The 23075-nt window shown below is 42.4% G+C and overlaps 1 protein-coding gene across 4 annotated transcripts in view; it reads left to right on the top strand.

The window, feature by feature from the left end:
* Positions 1-22678, top strand: part of CCDC85A (coiled-coil domain containing 85A) — a 192575-nt gene extending 169897 nt beyond the window's left edge. For 2 of the 4 annotated variants that reach the window (XM_073339345.1, XM_073339343.1), the window contains one exon: positions 20616-22678. In XM_073339345.1, coding sequence (XP_073195446.1) covers positions 20616-20665 — 50 coding nt within the window. In that variant the 3' untranslated portion in view covers positions 20666-22678. Of the gene's footprint in view, positions 1-9596; positions 9717-16717; positions 16817-20615 lie in introns of all 4 variants that reach the window. The other 2 variants (XM_073339340.1, XM_073339341.1) reach the window with 2 other exon arrangements.
* Positions 22679-23075: the final 397 nt, after the last annotated feature.

Consider the following 23075-nt stretch of genomic DNA (forward strand, 5'->3'; position numbering starts at 1 on the left):
GCACTCCAATTACTACAGTAAAACCTATTTTATCCGGCATGTTGAGGGAATTGGGGGTGCCAGTAAATGAAAAATGCCAGTTAACTAAAATGAAGGAAGTTTGGGTGCAGGAGGGGATGCGGGGCTGAGAGTTGGGGCGTGGGAGGGGGTGTGGAGCGCGGACTCTCTGAGGGAGTTTGGGTGCAGGAGGGGGCTCGGGGCGGCAGGTTGGGGCACAGGAGGTGGTGCAGGGTGCCGGATCTGGGCAGTGCTCACCTCGGGCAGCTCCCTGCAAGTGGCAACCTGTCCCAGCTGCTCTTAGGCAGAGGCATGGCAGACAGCTCCATGTGCTGCCACTGCCCCGAGCACTGGCTCCACAGCTCACACTGTCTGGGAACCACAGCCAATGGGAGCTGCGGGCGCAGCACCTGTGGGCAGATGCAGTGCGCAGAGCTGCCTGCTGCGCCTCTGCCTAGGAGCACCCGGGACAAGTCGCCACTTGTGGGAAGCTGCCCGAGGTGAGTACCCCCGAGATCCGGCACCGCACACCTTCTCCCACTTCCCAATCCACTGCCCTGAGCCTCCTTCCACACCCAAACTCCCTCCCAGAACCCGTGTTCCACACCCTCTTCCATGCCCCAGCACCGCACCAGCTCCGCGCCAACCAGACTATAAACTGGAATTTCAAGGAAGATCAGAAATACCTGTTTATAGAACTTTCCGGTTGGTGAAGTGCCAGATAAAACAGCTTTTACTGTAGTTTCTTTAGAAAACCTTGACCTTATCCTTTATTTATTAGTTCACAAGCGGGATGCTTGTCTCCTCTCAGTACTGCTGCAGAAGATCAGTCTCATGGTACAGCACTGCCACTATTTGCCAGAGATGGCCCAGACCAAAACTCCTGATAAGGAAGTACACCAAAGTTGGTGGCACTGAGATCCCCCACCAGTTCTTTGACTCTGAACTGTTATTTACTTAATGGGCCAAACCAAAACCTGAGCTCCAAAAAGTCCCAGCTTTGGAATGCTTGATGTCCAGATCCAAAATGAAAAGCTAAGGACTATCTTTAGAGTCTACCCTCAGAAAGTAAACAACTTTGGGAGAGTCTTTGTAAAACACATTGAGCTGCTCAGATGTATGGCAATCAGGGGCAGCAAAGCACATTTTGTAGCACATAGGAAGCTGTTGCCTCTTGTGAAAGGACAAAAGGGGATGGACGCCTGAGGGGAAAAGATTAATTTTTCAAACATCTCTTATGAACGTGTGCGTTGGATTTGCCTTGAGAACAGTGGTGGCTTTGAACCATGAATATTCACAACTAGTTCTCATGTTCAGTCAGGGGCAATAAGGGGGGGTAAGCATTCTGTGCGTACACAGAAGTGACTTCCTGGAAGAAAGCACAGTGCCTGCAGGAAGGCGTGGACTCTGAAAGCAGCACAACTCGCAGGACTCATATTTTCTGGCATTTGGGAGATTTTAGATGTGTGTGCAAAGTCTTGTATTTTCCTTGCTTTTAATATCAATATTTTTACACAATTTGAAATTGGCCAGAGTTTTAAAGAAACTGAAAATATTGACTCATAAGAAAACAAAGGGACCTGAGAGAATTTTTCCCAAAACAGAATTGCTCCAATCTATTTTATTACTCCTTTCCTCCCGCCCCCTTGTATAGTTATTTCCTTTTCAGAAGGGTAGCTTTAGGCTTGTCCAGATCTATAAATTTTTATTTTATATAACAGAAAAATAAATCCAAACTCCCTTCCTAAATTGATACCAGTGTATCACTTTGGAGAACTGTAAGATTCACTATATATTGTGGTAAATACATTTGTACGTCAGTGTTATCAGCCCAATTACTAGGTTCATATGCCATCAGTTACAATTGTTTTAATCACTTCCTTATAAAAAAGAAAAACCCCAACATCCTTTGAAAAGATGAACGGTACAGGATGAGATGCTTGAGAACCTAAACTAGTTTCAAATGCTGATCTAAACACTCATTTACATGTGTTCAGCATACAATTTATGATGTCTATATAGGAGCATTCTCATTTCTGTAGCTATGCCTTTATTTCTAGGATTTTTCACACATGGGGCTCAATCCCACAATCTCAGTGTGCTGTGAATTCCCAGGAAGTCTCAGGATCAGGCCCCCTTGTCTGTAATTATCAGACAATTCTCTGTTCCCTTCATCTTGTGCAGTCATTTACACTTTGCACTGGTGTAAATATCTATATCAGGTGTAACATAATGGAGATGCAGGCCCAAAATGTTTTCATGAAATCACTCAGAACATACAAACTCAGGCTGTTTCTTATGCAATATTGTCAGAGAATTCAGTTGCATATCACTTTCCAGTGCCTGTTTCCCCTCCCTCCCTTTGTATTTTCTATTTCGATTGCAGGCTCTTTGAGAGAGAGACTGTCTCATACTATGTGTTTGCATAGGACCTAGCACAATGAGGCACTGATTTTCATTGGAGGCTCTTGGCACTATTATTATTATTATTATTATTTATTATAGAAATGCATTTCCCTTTCTACAGAACAAATAATTAGGGAATTTTATATATAATACAGTATTTCCAAGAAAAAAATGCTGGAAGGAGACGTGTTTTCCTCTATTTTAGCAACTTCTAAATGCTTTGCTTTGCTTTGCATGGTTTTCTTCCTTTTTAAATTAAGTTCTGGGTGAAGAATGAAAACAGCAAGGGATCATATTAGAACAGGTCCAGTTGAAAACATCATCAGCACCTCATAAGTGTATTACATAGCTGTTTCTCTCTGTTGTTAGTGGGTTGCTATTGCAAGACTGTATTTTTAGCATTTCACCAAAGTAGGCTGCTAGATAAGGTTACCTCAGCACAGCAGTTTTGCCTTGTACTCCCTATCATCGCTCAAGGAACTACTTTGAATACTGCAAGTTCAGGTGCTCAAACAGCTAATGTGTAGTTAGCTAGTAGAGTTGGCATTGTAACTTCAAGTCCATACTGAAAAGAATAACTAACTGTTGTTGTTTGTTGTTAAATGCATAGATCAGGGGCTATTATGATTTTTCTATTTCTATTACAGAAGTACCTAAAAGCCCCAGCTAAGCACATAGGCCATGTCTACACTAGTGATACCTTTTCCAGTATACTATAGTAGTACCAGTATACAAAGTTCTTCTAGTGTTGATGCAGTTTTTATCGGCTTCTGTCTACACAGCTGTGTCAGTCAAGATTCACACCTCTGGCTGGCATAGCTATGCTGGATGAAGTCTATAGTGTAGACATGGTCAGTGTGAGAGACAGTCCCTGCCTTGTATAGTTTACAATGTAAATGGCCAGGACAGACAAAGGGTGAGAAGGGAAACAGAAGAAGAGTACCTTCATGAGGAGAAAATACCGTATACTAAAGTGCTCTTTAATCTACCAGAGAGAGGCTGAACAAGAACCAGTGGCTGGACGTTAAAACCAGATAAATTCAAATTATAAATAAGGCCCAACAGTGCCTTATTTTTTAATGGTGATCAACCATTGGAATAAACTTCCTAGGGAATGAGTAAATTCTCCATTTCTTGATTTCTTCATGTCAATACTGGATGCCTTTCTGGAAGAGATGCCAAACAATTTATGCGACTCTGTAAAGGGCTAACAGTGAAATGTAATGTCCTGTGATATACAGGAAGTCAGACTAGATAATCTAATATCCCTGTTGGCCTTAACTCTATGAGTCTGTCAGTCTACTGGGTAACAGGCTGTCTGACTGGCCTGCTTTGATACTGACAGTTAGGCCATGTCTACACTACCAATTTGTTTCGACAAAAGTGATGTCAACATAATAAAAATCGCAATTTCCTGTTCACACTTGCTCCGTCTGTTGACAGATCGCATCCAGAGTCGGAGCACCATCATCGACGGAGTGAGCAATGTACTATGGGTACCTCCTTCTGTCACTAGGTATTGTGGGATGATGGAGCGGATCGCGGCGCATCTTGGGACAGTGCTAAATGTCCCGTGATGCATTGCTTTCTGTCCATGTACTCCATGGGCTTCCGGCTTTCTTTCACTGCATTTTTCCAAACCCCGGCATCTTTGTGAGAAGGGATGGATCCCGTGCTGCTCTCCTATGCTCTGTTAACTGTTATGAAGACATCACGGATGGCAGTGCAGTTAATCGTGAAGTTCCTAACTATGGAAGACTCGCAGGCACCTGACATTCTCCGTGGTGTGGATAGGAGCAACTTTAGATTGCGTTTGGCATTCACAGAATAGGTGCACAGGGTAAACCATCACTTTTGGGCTTGGGAAACAAGCAGTAAATGGGGGATTGTATCGTCATGCAGGTGTGTGATGATGAGCAGTGGCTAAAGAATTTTCAGATGCGGAAAGCCACCTTCCTGGAACTGTGCACGGAGCTCACCCCAGATCTGCGGTGCAAGAACACCAGAATGAGAGCAGCCCTCTCGGTAGAGAAGTGTGTGGCAATTGCTGTGTGGAAGCTGGCAACTCCAGACTGCTACCAGTTGGTTGCTAATCAATTTGGAGTGGGGAAATCGACTGTTGGGCTGTGTTAATGCAAGTGTGGAGGGCAATAAATCGCATCCTGCTACAAAGGACTGTGACTCTGGGCAATGCGCATGAAATAGTGGACAGCTTTGCAGAAATAGTTTCTCCTAACTTTGGAGGGGTGATAGATGGCACACATATTCCAATTTTGGCACCAGACCACGTTGCGATGGAGTACATCAATAGGAATGGATACTTCTCCATGGTGTTGCAGGCTCTTGTGGTTCACTCAGGGCGTTTCACTGACATCAAATTGGGGTGGTCTGGGAAGGTACATGACGCATGCATTTTCAGGAACATGGGCCTGTAGAGAAAGCTGCAAGCGGGGACTTTCTTTCCTAACCAGAAGATTACTGTGGGGGGTGTTGAAATGCCCATCGTGATCCTGGGGGACCCTGCATACCCCTTACAGCCATGGCTCATGAAACCTTACACAGGACACCTGGACAGCAGTAAGGAGCTGTACAACAACAGGCTCAGTAGGTGCCAGATGACAGTTGAATGTGCCTTTGGCAAATTAGAGGTGCGCTGGCGATGCCTTTATGACATGTTGTACCTCACTGAGGATAATATTCCTATGGTCATAGCTGCGTGCTGTACATTGCATAAGCTCTGTGAAGCTAAGGTGAAAGGTTTTCTCAGGGGTGGAGTGCAGAGGCAGACTGCTTGCCCGCTGATTTTGAGCAGCCAGATACCAGGGCTGTCAGAAGAGCCCAGAGGGGAGCTATTCGAATCAGGGAGGCTTTGTGGCAGCACTTTGACAATGACCACCAGTAACATATATCTCTGTCTGAGTTGCTTCAATGGTACATGACATATAGTTTTCCTAGGGGGCAATGGTGACATTTGGGGCCTTATATTCTTGTAATAAAGTGATTAAAATGCCTGTGCATGTATTGGCAGTGCCTGCAATCTCACCCTGTAGAAAAAAGATAAAGACGATTTACCATTATAAAAGTTTGCTTTTATTGCACAAGCAACAGCACATGCAAACACACAGACGCTTGGCGGGAAAGGAGGAATCAGGGAAGGGCAGACTTTCACAGCTGTGTGTAGGTCCAGCTAGCATTGTGAAAGTTGTCCAAGGGAGAGTGAATGGAAAACCCAGAAGTCCTGGAGGTGGAAAGGAATGGATGACCTTGTAAACTGGAGTAATAGTAATAGGATGAAATTTAATAATGAGAAGTGTAAGGTCATGCATTTAGGGATTAATAACAAGAATTTTAGTTATAAGCTGGGGACGCATACATTAGAAGTAACGGAGGAGGAGAAGGACCTTGGAGTATTGGTTGACCACAGATGATTATGAGCCACCAATGTGATATGGCCATGAAAAAAGCTAATGCAGTCTTGGGATGCATCAGGAGAGGTATTTCCGGTAGAGATAAGGAGGTGTTAGTACCATTATACAAGGCACTGGTGAGAACTCATCTGGAATACTTTGTGCAGTTCTGGTCTCCCATGCTTAAGAAGGATGAATTCAAACTGGAACAGATACAGAGAAGGGCTACTAGATGATCCGAGGAATGGAAAACCTGTCTTAAGAAAGGAGACTCAAGGAGCTTGGCTTGTTTAGCCTAACCAAAAGAAGGCTGAGGGGAAATATGTTTGCTCTCTATAAATATATCAGAGGGATAAATAACAGGGAGGAAGAGGAATTATTTAAGCTCAGTACCAATGTGGACACAAGAACAAATGGATATAAACTGGCCATCGGGAAGTTTAGACTTGAAATTAGATGAAGGTTTCTAACCATCAGAGGAGTAAAGTTCTGGAACAGCCTTCCAAGGAAAGTAGTGGGGGGTAAAGACCTATCTGGCTTCAAGATTAAACTTGATAAGTTTATGGAGGAGATGGTATGATGGGATAACATGATTTTGGTAATTAATTGATCTTTAACTATTCATGGTAGAAATAGGCCCAATGGCCTGTGATGGGATGTTAAATGGGGTAGGATCTGAGTTACTACAGAGAATTCTTTCCTGGGTATCTGGCTGGTGAATCTTGCCCACATGCTCAGGGTTCAGCTGATCACCATATTTGGGGTCGGGAAGGAATTTTCCTCCAGGGCAGATTGGAAGAGGTCCTGGGGGGTTTTCGCCTTCCTCTACCATATGGGGCATGGGTCACTTGCTGGAGGATTCTCTGCACCTTGAAGTCTTTAAACCATGATTTGAGGACTTCAATAGCTCAGACATAGGTGAGAGGTTTATTGTAGGAGTGGGTGGATGAGATTCTGTGGCCTGCATTGTGCAGGAGGTCAGACTAGATGATCATAATGGTCCCTTCTGACCTTTGTCTAAGAGCGGGGAGTGACTTACCAAGGTCTCACAACAGATTAATGGCAGAGCCAGGAATACAACCCAGTTTTCCTCAGTGCTTCATCCACTAGATCATGCTGGTCCCCAAACTCTTTATGCTGGAGCATCCCCTTAGGGCACATCTACACTGCAATAAAAGATCTGTGGCATGGCCACGGCTGGCCCAGGTCAGCTGACTCAGGTGCATGGAGCTCATGCTGTGGGGCTAAAAGTTGCAGTGTGGATGTTCAGGCTTGGGCTGGAGCCTATATGGAGGGTGAGTCTCAGAGCCTGGGGTCCAGCCTGAGCCCAAGCTTCTACAGTGCAATTTTTGCCCTGCAGCCTAAACCCTGTGAGACTGAGGATAAGTCTACACTATAGGGTTAAGTCGACCTAGGTTACACAATAACATGATAACGTAGCTGGAGTGGATTTAGCTTAGGTCAGCTTACTGCGGTGTCTACACCATGCTGGGTCAATGAGAGAAACTCTCCTGTTGACTTACCTTATGCTTCTCATTCCAGTGGAGTACCTTAGTTGATGGGAGAGCTATCTGCAGTCGATTTAGTGGGTCTTCACTAGACCCACTAAATTGACCCCAGGTGGATCGATCGCCACAGTGTCGATATCTGGTAAGTATAGACATACCCTGAGTCAGTTGACCCAGGCTCTGAGACCTGGTGCCACAGGTTTTTTATTGCAGTGTAGATGGATCCTGCATCTTCTCATCCCAGGACAGCTGCTACTCTCTTGGCTTTCCCTCTCCCCTATCCATTTCTGTCTCTGTTCCATTGTTTGTTTGCTGTGGTGTTTTTTTTCTTTTTTTCTTTTGAGTTTTTGTATTGTTACACTTTTAAAATTCCTCTCATCGCCTTTCCTTTTCCTTCACTGCCTCATTCCCCTACTCACCTGAAATCTACACTCCTCTCAGAGTGGCAGAAGATCCACTACTGAGCTACCCATGGCATTTTTGAATGCCACAGGCCACAAGTAAAGAAAAAGATGGACTTGCCAGGCTGCTGTCTGAGCCATATCTCCATAAATGGGAGCTGCTTCCAAGGCTGGTAACATTTGATGCCATTGCACAAGCAGAGAGAGAATGCAGGTGACTTTCGAGGGACCACCTGTCACTTTATTTTCAGCAGACTGCATATGTTTAAAGTGGGGAAAGGATAAATCAGGAGTCATGTATCTTTCCCCACTCACACTGCTCCTCTCCAAATAAGACACAGCAGTATTTGGGCTGCAAACCCTACAGGGGAATGTTCCAAAATTTTAACTCTTCCCAGTCAATTTAACTGGAATTAAAAAATCCAACCCCCCATTCATGGAAACATTTTGATTGAGGTTAGGCATTCTCAAAACCTACTGTGACAGATACAGTGATTTCCTGCAAAATCCTGGGGGAAAAAAACCTTAATGAATTAAGTTTAAGTACCTTTGGAGTCCATTGTATTCAAAATGCAAAGTTTGTGTTAATGTGCAATTCTATGTAACTTCAGTAGGGGAGATGTGACCAGTGTAAACCCTGGGAAGTGTTATGAGCATCAAAGGGCTGTTTAAAACAATGTGCCAGACAAAAATGAACTTATGGGACAAACAAAGCTAGGTGGGTCTCCCAGAAAATCTCCAGGGGAATATACCTTCTCTGGGTATACAAGAGCTCATCTTTTGAAGTTTCACCCTGAGGAGGGGACCTTTGCTGATTATCTGTTCCCAGGGTCCCAAGACCAAAGACCCAAACTGTATAAATGAGTGACTCTGAGTCCTGGGTGTGCTTGTTCTGAACAAAGGCTGTTCTGAACTTGTGACCCCAGAAAAACCCCTTGGTGGGATTTCATGGACTGAATCCTTCCTGAGCCCTTGCTGGAATTGGGATGATCTCTGCTAAGCTTATTAGCATGTGTGTAGGTTTTGTTTATTGTTGTAATATGTTTCCTTTGTAATGCCTTCATCTTAAAAATATATGTGTTTGCTCAGAATGGGCTGTGTGGAAACTTTTAACTGAGGGCAATTGTTCTGTGTATAGCCTCTGAGGAGAAAGCAAAGCAGGCCTGCGTAGTCTGACTTGCTGGGAACTCAGTGTAGGCAGGGAACTGTGCGGCTTGGAAAAACCCTGGTCAGGAGGGAGAGAGACACAGGTCTCTTCCCAAGAGAGGTGACAGCTGAGGAGCTGGACCATGGAGGTGAAAACAGGTGCAGTTGCCCTGAACGGTGACAAGTATATTTGGGGCCAAAACTGTTTCCCTTTAAGCTTCACAACACCCTTCTGAAGACTGTCAGTAAGTATCCTAATTTCCCAGATGGGAAAACTGAGCCACAGAAAAGTTCAGTGGCATGCTCAAGATTTCAGTGAGGCTCCAGGACAGCAAGCTGCTCTGCACAGACAGACCTTGGTAGAACACCTTGCAGATGTTAAGTTAGTGGCAAAGCTGAGAATAGAGCCAAAGCACCTGATTCTGCCTTGTGCTCTAACCACTTAACCAGGTTTCCTCTCCATGATAGTAGGTGACCACTCACAAGGGTAACGAGTATCTTTCGAGAATCAAACTCAGGCAATTTGCTCAATGTAGCTGAGGTGTTTTAGACTTAATTCAGGTCTTTTTATTATTGAAAGTAGCACAAGCATGGCACAGAGATAGGGAAAGGTTTTGAATGAAATATGCCCTCCATGCTCACATGATAAACTGACTTTTTAAAAAATTTACATCTGCTTAATTAGTGGCAAACACCTTTCATTATTAAATAGTTTTTAATTTTCTACTAAGGGTCCCCTTAGGATGCCATCAGGGGCGGATGGGAGTTACTGCTCTCCAAACCATCCAGCTAGCTTCAGTGGACATGTCTCACCTTCTCAGCAGCCTGAAGCAGTGGTAAATGCTATTAAGGTAACACACTCCCATACAGTATATGCAGAATGTTACGTATGTTGTTTGACATATGTTCCATTGTACTTAGAGCAATATCACTGCAATATCTTCATATACAACATTATTTTTTGTTTCACTCATGTACTTAGAGTGTGAGCTCTTTGGGTCAGGGACTCTCTCCATTGTGAGCGTATAGTGTCTAGCACAATGGGTTCCATTGTGTTCCCGTAGTAAATTATACCTACTTTCTTTTATGACAATGATTATGATGAAGGGTCGACAAGAGATCTGTGAACTAGATGTATTCTCTGCTATAGTATAAGGTGATTAATATGAATATCACAAACATTTTTTTATAAAAATGAAACCAAATTATACAGTATGCACAAAAATGGTGTGGACTTTGTCATGTGTTTTCAGAGAGTGTGATGTACCTACTATGTAGTGCTGAAAACAATGCACGATAATCTCAGAGTCATTCTGGAAGGTAGAGTAAATCCCTTTAGTTCTCATGCTAACCTGGGTCCAGATTGTGAACCTCTTACTTACTTTGGTGAACACACAGGAAGTAGTCCTGTTGACTTCTAAGGAATTATGTGAGCAGAAGGCTCACAGTCTGGCCCTTTGTGACTTTAGCAGCAACTACTTCCCTTAATGAAACAAAATGTTACAATGAGCTATCAGGAGGTATCTAGCATATCATGAGATTTCACATGGCAACTGTGCAAGTACATGTTCCCACCACTATATATGCATCAGCTATGCAATAGAAATCTCTTGTCCTTTCGGGGCAGTTTGGACAAGGCGTGACCTAATGGTCTGAGCATCGAACCAGGAACTCCCAGGTCTGATAGTGATAACCTTCTGTGAGGTGTAGGCAAATCATTCTTACACAGCTTACTCATTTGAAAACAGGAATAATACTCACTGTAACTCCTTACCTGCCATACCAGGCAATGATGTAAGGATAAATTAGTTACTTAAGGGTCCCAGTTTTGCACTCTTCACTCAGACAAAATTGCCAGTAAAGTCAGCGTGAGTTTTTCCTGAGTAAGATGAGCAATATTGGACTCAGAATTGGTTAAGCTCTTTGAAGATGAAAAATGCTATGTAAGTACTGAGCATTATTGATTTGACAATATTTGTTGGTTAGTGGAAAGGAGAATTATCCTACATGTGGATGGGTGACATTTAATTATCCTACATAAAGCTTGAGTAAACAGCTTTTATGCTGGTGAAATGTGTAGGCGTTGTGGCAGTAAAAGCCATTTCTTCATCAGAATATAAGGGTTCGGGTAGTCTCCCCGCATCCACGACTCTAGCTTAGGACTAGCCTCCTGCCACCTGCACATAATTGAGGTTCAAGCGGCTGCTCCCCTAGTCTGCCCTGCCACCATCTACACCCAGTCTGCTTGGGGGCAGTACAAATCCCAGCCCTGTAGTATCCAGGGGTGGGGAAGCCATTCAGTTTCCTCTGTGCTTGAGAAGTGCATATTTCAGCAGCACCAAAGGTCTTGTGTGTGCCCTCCAAGGATGGGTGAATTTCACCTGCTGTCATTATGGAAAACAAAGCTGCACAAAACAATTTAGCCTAGAGATCATGTGGATTTACAAAATAAGATTATTGTAGTTAGCTCTGTATAGCCTCTGACAAATCGCTTTGATTGGAACAATTATCAACATGCTTTTGACAGTGTCTGATAGCTAGTTGGTGTAAGTGGATGTGTTTACAGTGGTAAAGTACTCATTAGGATTATTAAAATGGTTAGATGTATCCAAAATTTCATTTTCTGTGCTGTGTTGCCCCTGCTTTTATCCTGATAGGAATTGTATCAGCAGGCAAAAATAGAGATAAATGATGCTAGGCATTTCCCTGTGTGCGCTACATTTTATCCAGTTAAATAAAATTTCTTCCTTTCAGCCAAACTGAAAAATGTACACAAGTCCTGATCCCTTGAACAGAGGTGGTCACAAACAACACACAAGGCAACTCCCTCTACTGCCCTGTCTCCAAGAGGCTGCTCACTTGGACCTCTATCTGTCTTGGGCCTGGTCTGTACTGGAAACTTACCAGTATAACTGTTTCGGTTAGGGGTGGTACAAGTCCTAGTATGAACACAATAATACTAGCATACAGGTAGAGCTTATTCCCTTTCCATATAGGAATAGCTATACCAGTAGAAGAACCCTTTATACCAACAACACTCAGTAATGGGATTGTTCCACTTTAACTACACTGGTATCTATAAAGTGGGGAAACTTTTGTGTATAGATAAGCCTTGGACTCTCCTGGAATCTCTGTACTTAAACACAGTCCTTTGTTGCTGTCTCAGCCCCTGTGCAAGGCCATGTCTACATTAGACATTTTTACTGATTTTTTTTAAAACTACACTGTTTTTTTTTAAACTATGCTGGAGGGTAGGGATAGGATACAGAGGACCTAGACAAATTGGAGGATTGGGCCAAAAGAAATCTGATGAGGTTCAACAAGGACAAGTGCAGAGTCCTGCACTTAGGACGGAAGAATCCCATGCACTGCTACAGACTAGGGACCGAATGGCTAGGCAGCAGTTCTGCAGAAAAGTGGAAAAGAAGCTGGATATAAGTCAACAGTGTGCCCTTGTTGCCAAGAAGGCTAATGGCATTTTGGGATGTATATGTAGGGGCATTACCAGCAGATCAAGGGATGTGATCATTCCCCTCTATTCGACATTGGTGAGGCCTCATCTGGAGTACTGTGTCCAGTTTTGGGCCCCACACTACAAGAAGGATGTGGAAAAATTGGAGAGAGTCCAGCGGAGGGCAACAAAAATGATTAGGGGACTGGAACACATGACTTATGAGGAGAGGCTGAGGGAACTGGGGATGTTTAGTCTACAGAAGAGAAGAATGAGGGGGGATTTGATAGCTGTTTTCAACTACCTGAAAGGGGGTTCCAAAGAGGATGGCTCTAGACTGTTCTCAGTGGTAGCAGATGACAGAACAAGGAGTAATGGTCTTAAGTTGCCGTGGGGGAGATTTAGGTTGGATATTAGGAAAAACTTTTTCACTAGGAGGGTGGTGAAACACTGGAATGTGTTACCTAGGGAGGTGGTAGAATCTCCTTCCTTAGAAGTTTTTAAGGTCAGGCTTGACAAAGCCCTTGCTGGGATGATTTAGTATGGGATCGGTCCTGCTTTGAGCAGTGGGTTGGACTAGATGACCTCCTGAGGTCCCTTCCAACCCTGATATGCTATGATTCTATGGTCTAGTTAATTCATTAAAAACTTCTATAACTGCATTACAATAGCAGTATAAAAGTGCTTATTCTGGTGTAGCTTATTCCAGCACAGGAAGGGGAATAAGCTATACCAGTATTAGTCTTTTTTGATCAATATAACTCTGTGTGTGTGTGTGTACACACTGGTATAATTATTTGATTAAAAAATCACCGCCTCTCCTCAATTGACATGGTTATGCTGGTAAAACTTCTGCAGGAATGTCTGCACTAAGGAAAGTTAAGATGAATCAACTAAATGCGTGAAGTCCATGTGCACAATTTAAAGCACATTAAACCCCTGTCTGGCTGATGTCACTCAGGAGTAAAGTGGTCTTAATTTTCTGTAACTTAATCCTTTACTTCTGAGTGAGAGCATCCACATGAGGGTAATGTACTTTAATTTGTGCATGTTGCCGTTACACCTTTTAGTTGGTTTACAAGCCCTAACTGTAGACCAGGCCTAAGGCTCCTGACTTAGGATCACTGAGGGTATGTCTACATAGGGATAGCTCCTGTGGCATGGCAAGAGCTAGCCGGGGTCAGCCAATTCGGGCTTGTGGAGCTTGGGCTGTCAGAGCTCAAAATCTCTGTGTGGACATTCAGGCTTGGTCTGGAGCCCAAGCTGTGCGACCCACCACCATCACCAAAGTTCTGGCGGCAGTCTAAACCTGAACATCTACATAGTGATTTTTCAGCCTTGCAGCGTGAGCTCTGGGAGCTTGAGTCAGCTGACCCAGACCAGCCGTGGGTTTTTTATTCCTATGTAGACATACCCACAGTGTAAGGTGAAGTTGGCCACTGATCCTCCTTTTGTGCAGATGCTCTGCAACATAAAGGAATTTCGGAAAGTTTTTTTACTTTCCATCCAGGAGTGACTTAACCCCCACAGACCCTTTAACAATTGTCTATATAGGGCGAGTTACATCCTGAGGGTTTGTACCTCAGTGACTCAGAACATACAAGAGAGTAGCACCTTTCACCATCACCTCATATATATTTTGCAAAAATAAAATAAATTAGAACTTTGTTTTCCTCAAAACTTAAATCTATTAAGCATTAAGTTGATTTTAAATGCAATTCTCCAGAGCACACAAAAAATCAGCTCCTATGTGGTGTATCTGAGAAAGGTGCCCCCCAAGCTTCAGTTTAGTAAAGCACTTGAGCACATGCTTAAGATAAGCATGTGTTTAAATTCCATTGACTTCAAAGTTAAGTGTGTTTGTGTAAGTGCTCTGCTGAATCACGATCCTCACCTGAATCCAAATCCCAATGGCCTAGTCCAAAGCACATTGATGTCAATGGGCCCATCGTTTCTGTGCATATTTACAGGAAGAAGATGACTAATTAGCCAGTAAAATGGAAAGCATAGATACCACTCTTGCTTGTGACAAGTAGAACATTTGCACTAAATCCTCAATCCTAAATGGGAAGAGGTTAACTTCTAGTAACCAATATTAAATTAGTAGGGCTGAGTGAATGGCATGGATTTTTTTATTTGAATTGAATCCTGTCAAGGTTCCTTCCCCACTCTGAACTCTAGGGTACAGATGTGGGAACCTGCATGAAAGATCCCCTAAGCTTATTTTTACCAGCTTAGGTTAAAACGTCCCCAAGGTACAAACTGTTTTACCTTTCATCCCTGGACCTTATGCTGCCACCACCAAAGTGTCTAACAAAAATAACAGGGGAAGTGCCCACTTGGAAACGTCTACCCCCCCCCAAGCACTACACCCCCTTTTCTGGGGAAGGCTTGATAAAAATCCTCACCAATTTGCATAGGTGAACACAGACCCAAACCCTTGGATCTTAAGAACAATGAAAAAGCAATCAGGTTCTTAAGAGAATTTTAATTAAAGAAAAAGTAAAAGAAAAACCTCTGTAAAAACAGGAAGGGAAATACCTTACAGAGTAGTCAGATTCAAAACATAGAGAATCCCTCTAGGCAAAACCTTAAGTTACAAAAAGATACAAAAACAGGAATATACATCGCATTCAGCACAACTTATTGTATCAGCAGTTTAAACAAAACAGAATCTAACGCATATCTAACTAGATTGCTTACTAACTCTTTACAGGAGTTCTGACCTGCATTCCTGCTCTGGTCCCGGCAAAAGCATCACACAGACAGAGAGGACCCTTTGTTTCCCCCCTCCCCCTCCAGCTTTGAAAGTATCTTGTCTACTCATTGGTCATTTTGGTCAGATGCCAGTGAGGTTATCTTAGCTTCTTAACCCTTTACAGGTGAAAGGGTTTTTCCTCTGGCCAGGAGGGATTTAAAGGTGGTTATCCTTCCCTTTGAGTGTTTTTTCCCAAATAGAATCAACCGTTTCTTCGGGAGTTTTGCCTGGTTAAAGACTACATAACTAGGTTACATATGAAATAACTCTGTGAACATTTAATATGGAAACAAATGCTTTTATGTAATGGCCAGTATTGTTTTATCACCCAAAAGCCATATTTCCATGTAGAGATACAGTAGAACCTCAGAGTTACGGACACCTTGGGAATGGGGGCTGTAACTCTGAAATTATAGTAACTCTGAAAAAGACGTGATGGATTTCAGACATGGGGGAATTGGAGCTGAAACTGCAGGGTAGAGGCGGAGGGTCAGGACTCCCAGCAGGGTGTGTGTGTTGGAGCTTCTGACCTTAGGGGCCACCAGGGCTTCCGGCAGGGGGCTCAGGGCTTCTACCCCCCGGGAGCACCAGAGCTCAGGGCTTTAGATCTGGGGGGAGTGCTGGGACTTGGATTTCAGCCCTGCAGCTTAGCTCCTGGTTTCAGCCTCGTGGGGGGCACTGGGGCTCAGAGCTTCAGCCCCGAAGCTGCCCTGTGCGAAGCGCCAGACCGCTCCTGGTTTCACCAGGGAGTTGGTGCCTGTGGGACCAGGGATTGGGGCTTCAGCCTCACAGCTCTGTTCCTGGCTTCAGCTGGGGCAGGGCGCTGGGGCTCAGGGCTACAGCCGAGCAGCTCCACTCCTGGTTTCAGCAGGTGTGTGTGTGCGGGGGGGATTGGGGCTTTAGCTACAGGGGGAGCTCTGGGGCTGAAACTGGCACTCCCCTTGTAGCTCAAGCCCCAGCACCCCCGGGGCTGAAACTGGGAGCAGAGCTATGGGGCTGAAGCCCCGAGCCCTGACACCCCCTGCAGAGCAGAAGCCAGAAACGGAGTCACAGGGCTCCCGAGGGTTAGAACCCCTGAGCCCCCCGTCCGCCTGGAGACCAACCCCCCAGTGGCTGAGGCCCAGAGCCTCGGGTCTAATGCCCCAAGGCAGTACAGTATTTGCTTTTTTTTTCTTTTTCTCTGCACTACTGTCTGATTGATGACTTCCAGTTTCACAGGGTGTCGGTTGATCGGTAAGTCCGTAACTCTGGTGTTCATATCTTTTAGGTGCTACTGTATACATGTTCCATGTAGGTTATAGTACTGATGTAAGGTACAGCCCTTTTCACAGCTTAAGGCCAAAAGAGACCATTAGTTTCACCTGTTCTGACCTCCTGCATAACAGAGGCAATAGAACCTCACCCAGTAATTTTTGCATCAAGTTTTTAAATCTAGTCCAATTTCATTGTATACTGGAGGAAACGTGTGCTGACTACATACTCTGATCTGCTTCATTACACTTAAATCTATTATTCAATTACACATGCATATTCTTACCCTGAAAAGGCCTTTTTAGAGATTACATTTCTTAATGTTCTTATTGTAGTTGAAGAACAAATTCCATTTGTAAAATAAAATTTACTTTTTTTTTTAACATACCCAGGTCTTGGAAGCTCAGGAAAATATAGATCGGCAGCATGGTAAAGAATATGATCATGACCTTAGTGAGACAGAAAAAGCTATAGTCAGAGAAATGTGCAATGTAAGTTTAATGTGCTTAATTTTGTATTCTGTACTGAAACCTGAAACAATATTTGTACCCAGGTAATTAATATTTAAAAATTGCTGACAATATGCCTTTAAAGTTTTCATTTGAAAATGAAGCCACTTATACTCTGATTTTTCAATAATATAATTTACTGAATTTTTATGAACTAAATAATTGTTACACTTTGGTCAGCATGTTTTGTTATAATATATAAATATATATCTATAAAGAGAGAAAGTGATCCAGTGAATAAGACACTAGAATGGGACTCAGGAGACCTGGGTTTTATTCTCAGTTTTGTCATCAAGACTAGGATGTTAAAAGATGGCTAATCTCTGTGTGACACTGGGCAGGTATATTAACATCTTGGTTCCTTCGTTTCCCCATCTAGAAAATGTTAGTAATAATTACCCACCTGTACATAGAGCTTTACGATTTATGGATAAAAATATTTTCTAAATTATAAATATTGTTATAGTTATCCATAAAACTTCCCAATAGTTACATAATTTCATATCTGAAATGTTCATGTATTATATCTGACACAACCACTTCTTCCCAATGCACTTATGTTTTGAGTTTAAAATTTAATATTTTTGTTTAAAAATACTTTTCTTTTTTTTCCCATCTGCTCAGCAGGGAAAAGCTAAATGTTTTTACTCCATTATTGCTTATATTCTTTAAACTTTTTAAATTTTTGTTTCTCCTCAGGTTATCCCTGTGTATTCAGATGAAGAGCAAGCCTTTGATTAGCTAATTATTCTTTTGTTTTAATTCTCACTAGTTTCCTAGGACTTACAGAATCATTACTTTGCTCCTGGTTTTTTGGTTTTGTTTTTTTTGGGGCGGGGGGGTGGGGGGGAAGAGTCGGGGTTAGGTGAAATGTTTGTCATGTGATCATTTTGCCTCTGTGTTCTGGGTCAGGGTTTTCAATAGTCACTGTTGATTTTTGGAGGTTACCATAATTTTTAGGTGCTCAGTTTGGGACATCTTAAAAGGACCTGATTTTCAGAGGGTAGGTGGTCAGCCCTCTGACATATCTCAAGTTGGGCACTCTAACTGTTGAGACCCCAAAGTCATAGTCAAGTCTGAAAAGTTTGGTTTTATTTTTAAAAATATTTATCTACTATGTGGTTTTTCAGTTTATAAAAAGTCTGCATCACAGAATATGAAGGCCTTGTAATGTTTTCAGCACACTTTCCATCCTTAAGGATTCCCCTAACTTACACGAAGGGGCACATTCTCCCCTCAGGATGCATTTGCATTCCACATTAATGATGGAAATTATGCCAGTTCCTCAAGAGGAAAAGACACCATTTCTAACACATTCCTCTTTTTATTCACATTGGGTGTCTACATAACATTTAAATAGATCTTTTACTTTGCGTTTGTACAGTGCTTAGTACAGTGAAACGTGTGATTTTTGATTGGCGCCTCAAGCCACTGTCTTATCACAAGTAACAATCATAGGTACATTTGGAGTTATTCTCTCATATTAGCTACTGTGAGCTGGCTTTCAAAAGCCAGAACTTCTGCCCAGCTTGCTGCAACATAAATCTGAGGTGCTCCAGTGTGCTGCACGCTAACTGTCCAGGTGAACCATGCTACTGCTCACAAAGTTCCGTAGTGCTTATTGAAATACTACTGTTTGTATCAACAGTATATCAGGGCTCACTAGGAAACTTCTAGCATGCCACAGCAGTGTCAACATTGCTATTTAGTGCATGGCTTGCTGGAGCACTGTAGAGTTGCTGTGTAGCACGCTGGGGCATATCTGCTCGTTTAGACATGCCCACACAAATGAGGTTCCACATACAATTACTTGATTGAGGGGAAATGTGCCTTTGTGGGCACAAATGTGGGTATTTGCGGCCACTCCTGAGATGCTTGGCCCACATTGCTCTATGTCTTCAGACAGGTGCCAGTGAAAATCCTAACTAGTACCAAACTCAATATGCTGGAATAGCTTCAAGGCCCGCATATAGGTTGCTTTCTACACGTAAGCAAAGGTGGCTGCTGGTAACAACAGATCCCATGTGGTTGTCTGATTCAGATTCTGATATTAACCCCCATTCAAGTCTCCCCAGCACCTGATGAAAAGGGTTTTGAACAGAGATCTATCACCTCTCAGGTGAGGGCCCTAACCACTGAGCTATGGGATAGTCTGATGTGAATCTCCCTCAATCTCGCCAGTTGAAGCTGTTCCACTTTGCTAAATAATTGAAGTCACTGAGCTGGAGACAATGTGAGCATGGCTCTATATCCTGGTGGATAGGGCATTCCAGTCCCCCTGCTCCAATGACTCTCTTGAAAAATAAAGAGGAATTGGGCATCTTTCACATCCGAACCACTGGGCTAAAAGTTTTGAGGGAACTGCTTCTTAATCCGCCCCCCTCCTCATAATTGCTGGGTGACTAGGGAACTTTTGCAGCAAAAAGTTTGGTACCAACTACGTTTGAGGGTTAGGGGGCAGCTAAGTGGGGATTTTGTGAATCCTAGTGGCACCTAAATCTGGGACTTTGGGACCTAAAGTGCTAGTTAGGTGCCTAAATCCCAGATGTAGGCACCACTGTGATTCGCAGCCTCCCACTCACCTGCCGCCTAACCCAGCAGGCGCCTAAGTTTTTGCAGTAAAAGTCACCTATGTTTCTGCGTCTCAGCATATGCACTGCTGCCTCACTCTAGAGGCATCAGGACACTTAAGTCCCTTTGTGAAACTAGCCTATAGGTGTCAATTACTGTGCTGTAGGTATGACACTGGTCTCTGGTTATCAACATGTTTTCCATGATTTTTACTGTTACTGTTTTGTTAGGAATGGCCTTTTTTGTTAATTCCACCCATCTCCTTCAAATCAGACATGAGCTCAGGCCATAATGTGGGAGCAATTTGGAACACAAAATTCAGAGGGTGATGGGGTCTGGAGTCTTGGTTTGGGCCCATCCAACTGGTCCAAAGACAAATCCCTTCACAGCCCTGTGCTTGAATTTGTACTCCCATATTTTATCTTTACTTCTGACCTTGTCTTGTTTCTATTTCTCTTTTTAATAACCAATCTTGTCCATTGCTTGCTTCTTGGTGGTCCAGAGAGAGATGCCAAGTCATGTGTTGCTAACTGTTCTTGTTTCCTGTTTGTAAACTTCATTAAAAGCCAACTAAGAATACACTAAATGCTTTCCTAATATTACCTTCTGTGCTAACAATTGTTGTAGTTGTGGCATGTATTTAATACAATCATGAATGGGAACAGAGGTGAGGACAAGGAGCAAATTTGTTCACATGTAGTCCACACTATGAAAAAACTTGAAAATTCTTACTAAATCATGTGTGACCCTGATCCAGCAAAAGCACTGGAGTATGTGCTTAACTTTAAGTATAGGACCACTTCTGTTGATTTCAATGGGACTACTCATGTTCTTAAAGCTAAGCACTTGTTTAAACTCTTTGCTGCATTGGGGCCTGTGTGTCTGAAATTGACTTTGATGGGAGTTTTGCCTAATAAATGATTGCATAAAGATTTCCAAACCTGGCCCTTGTTTTCAGGACAGACATTGCTCCTGAACAGACTTCTAAGTAACAGATGGTCAAAAATGAAAATACTGAATCTCCTTCCAAATTTATTCTTCCTTCTTCCTTTGTCTCTCTGCCTCTATTTCTGTCTATGCTGCATGGTGTGTGTGTGTGTGTGTGTGTGTGTATATATATTTATATATATATATATAATGTATACAGATACACAAATCCACTTTTGGTTGGATGATATAGCTGACATCTCTTTTTATCACTTGCCTTTAGGTTGTGTGGCGGAAGCTTGGAGATGCTGCAGGTTCATGTCCTGGAATTAGACAACATTTGTCAGGAAATCAGTATAAAGGACCTATGTAAAAGGACCTGAGTGTCACCCCTCTCAGAAGATAGAGTTTAAATGGCAAGTGACGGATAGAGGGAACTTACTCTATCCACAGTAACTTCTCAGCTGACAACAGGATGTCTACATGCAGTATACATGACTTCTTTGAAACAGTGGTGAAGTGGTTAAAAAAAAAGTGGATAAACTGACCTAAACTCCATACTCTCTGACTGAGAAGTGGGTAAACTCTGTTTACTCTTGACTACACTACTGCTTTGAAAATTGGCACAGCTTCTTCATAAAAGTCTTTCAGACAACAGTTATGTACCCTAGAGTCCTGGCACTGTCATTTCAGGATACTGTAGAGTTAAACTCTGCCTCTTAGCCATGGCATTGTCATTCAAAACTACATGCTCAGAATGAAGAGATCTGAATGCTTCTTATTTAAAACATAATTGGTATTCTGCAGGAGATACACAAAAATGTTTTTTTTTTTAAAGACAGTTATGGTGAACCTTCATTGAGTCTGAATGAATTTTAATTAGGTTTAGCAGGAGTTTTTCACCAGAGTGGAGAGACACCAAAAAACTGTGCCTTGAGTCATCACAGTTACAGGAAAGTCAGTTACTTGGTAGCTCACGCTTCAGTCGACAGTATTAGTTAATGGTGCTTAGGCAATTTGCAGCTGAAATTACTTTTTTTTAGAATACTTGCATTTGAGGTGCTAAAAGACAATAAAATCTCCTAACCAGCCAGTAGTGTAGCAAAAACTACAGTACATGTAGCAAAACACAATTTCTTTCTAAATGAAAGTGAAGATAGACTTTCTGCATTCTCTTTTGTGCATGCCTCCTGGAAACATACATGATGGGCAGCACCCTGCGAATAGAACACTGAGGTAACAATATTTAAGACCTCAAACCAAAACCACCATCAGAGTTCTTTTCTGAGAGCATTATCCAATTGCCAATGCTTATTTCTACCATTTAGTTTAGAGACATGCTGTTTTATTTAAGAAAAATATGAGTCTAAAAGATTGCACTGCATTTACGAAAAGCTTTCCTTGCCTACTGTAATGTTCTTTCAAATAAAACTTTTATTCTTCTCAAAGCATGTCTTTAATTTATTCTGAGGCTAAAAGCTCTTGTTCAGATTGCCTGAGTTTTGACCAGGAGGTGCCCTAGATGTGCTTAGTTTAATTTTTTTCTGTGTGTATAACATTAGATTGTGTGTATTGAAATGCTATGATAGGTATTTCGTGTATATCTAAATGCAACAAATACTTTCTTGTATGAATGTGCGACAGGCTTGTGACTGAATGCTGTTGCTTAACTTTTTACCATAGCTGAGCATCAAAAAATAGGAATGCAACAATCCCCAGGTTTTGGGTTTGTTCTTGATTACTAAAATTTGATTCAAAGGTGATATTCTCTGGTTTTTGTGGGCTTGTTATATGTTGTATACTGGTTTGTTGGAAGTGGAATGTAGTTGGGCTGCTGTGCAACCTTTTTTATATGGTGGTGTAAAATCAGCTTCCTGTCTTCAGAAAACTGTTATGGATTAATTTGTGGCAGTAATTATATCTGTTCTGTCATTTTATTTGGTACCATTCAACAGAGATGTAAGGCCTCCAATCCAGCATTCCTTTCTCAGGCACAACTCTTGTTGATTCCTTTTCCTTGAGTGAGGACTGCAGAATCTGGTTTTTAATTTTGAAACATGGCATTTTTAAAATAGTTCTTATATATAAAAAAAATGCTTGTTACATTTCCATATTTTTCTCTCAAGCAGTTTTATCATTAAACTTAAATTGTTGTATTCCTATAACATGGGGGGGAGGGGAGTAAAAGAGTAGTATTTACCTGCAGGGGCTAATTCAAGGGACACTGGTCTTTTGACGTTACACTTGTGTAAATTTTGATACTGTATTAAAACTATTTTTTTACAGTTCTGCATACAACTGGGTATCAAGTATCTGTGTTCATTTTAGCAACGGTAATAAATTATTTAATCCCATAGTTGTTTGCTTTCTTTTAATGATGCATTTCATGAGATATGTGAACTGATGCCAAAAGCAAATTCTGTTCACTGAGAGTTCTATTCTAAATACTTCTTGTATAGTAGTTACATTAGTGCTCAAAAATAAATTATCTAGCTCTATCTCCCACTGCAGTCACTGGAAGAACTGGATGCTCAAAAATAGAAATTCTGGCCCCTTAACTTGTCTTGACTACTCCCTACTGCTTAGATTCTGCTGCTTAAACACACTGGGCCAGATCCTACTGTGTGGTGCTGTTGGTTTATGTCAGGTAGCTGGCAGAGAACAATTTATCATTCTGATATAGCTGGGCATGGGAAGATCACCTCAGTGTAGGGATAATTGCTTGTGATGTAGAGCCAACATG

This window comes from Lepidochelys kempii, chromosome 3, assembly GCF_965140265.1.
Source record: "Lepidochelys kempii isolate rLepKem1 chromosome 3, rLepKem1.hap2, whole genome shotgun sequence".
NCBI classification, from domain to species: domain Eukaryota; kingdom Metazoa; phylum Chordata; order Testudines; family Cheloniidae; genus Lepidochelys; species Lepidochelys kempii.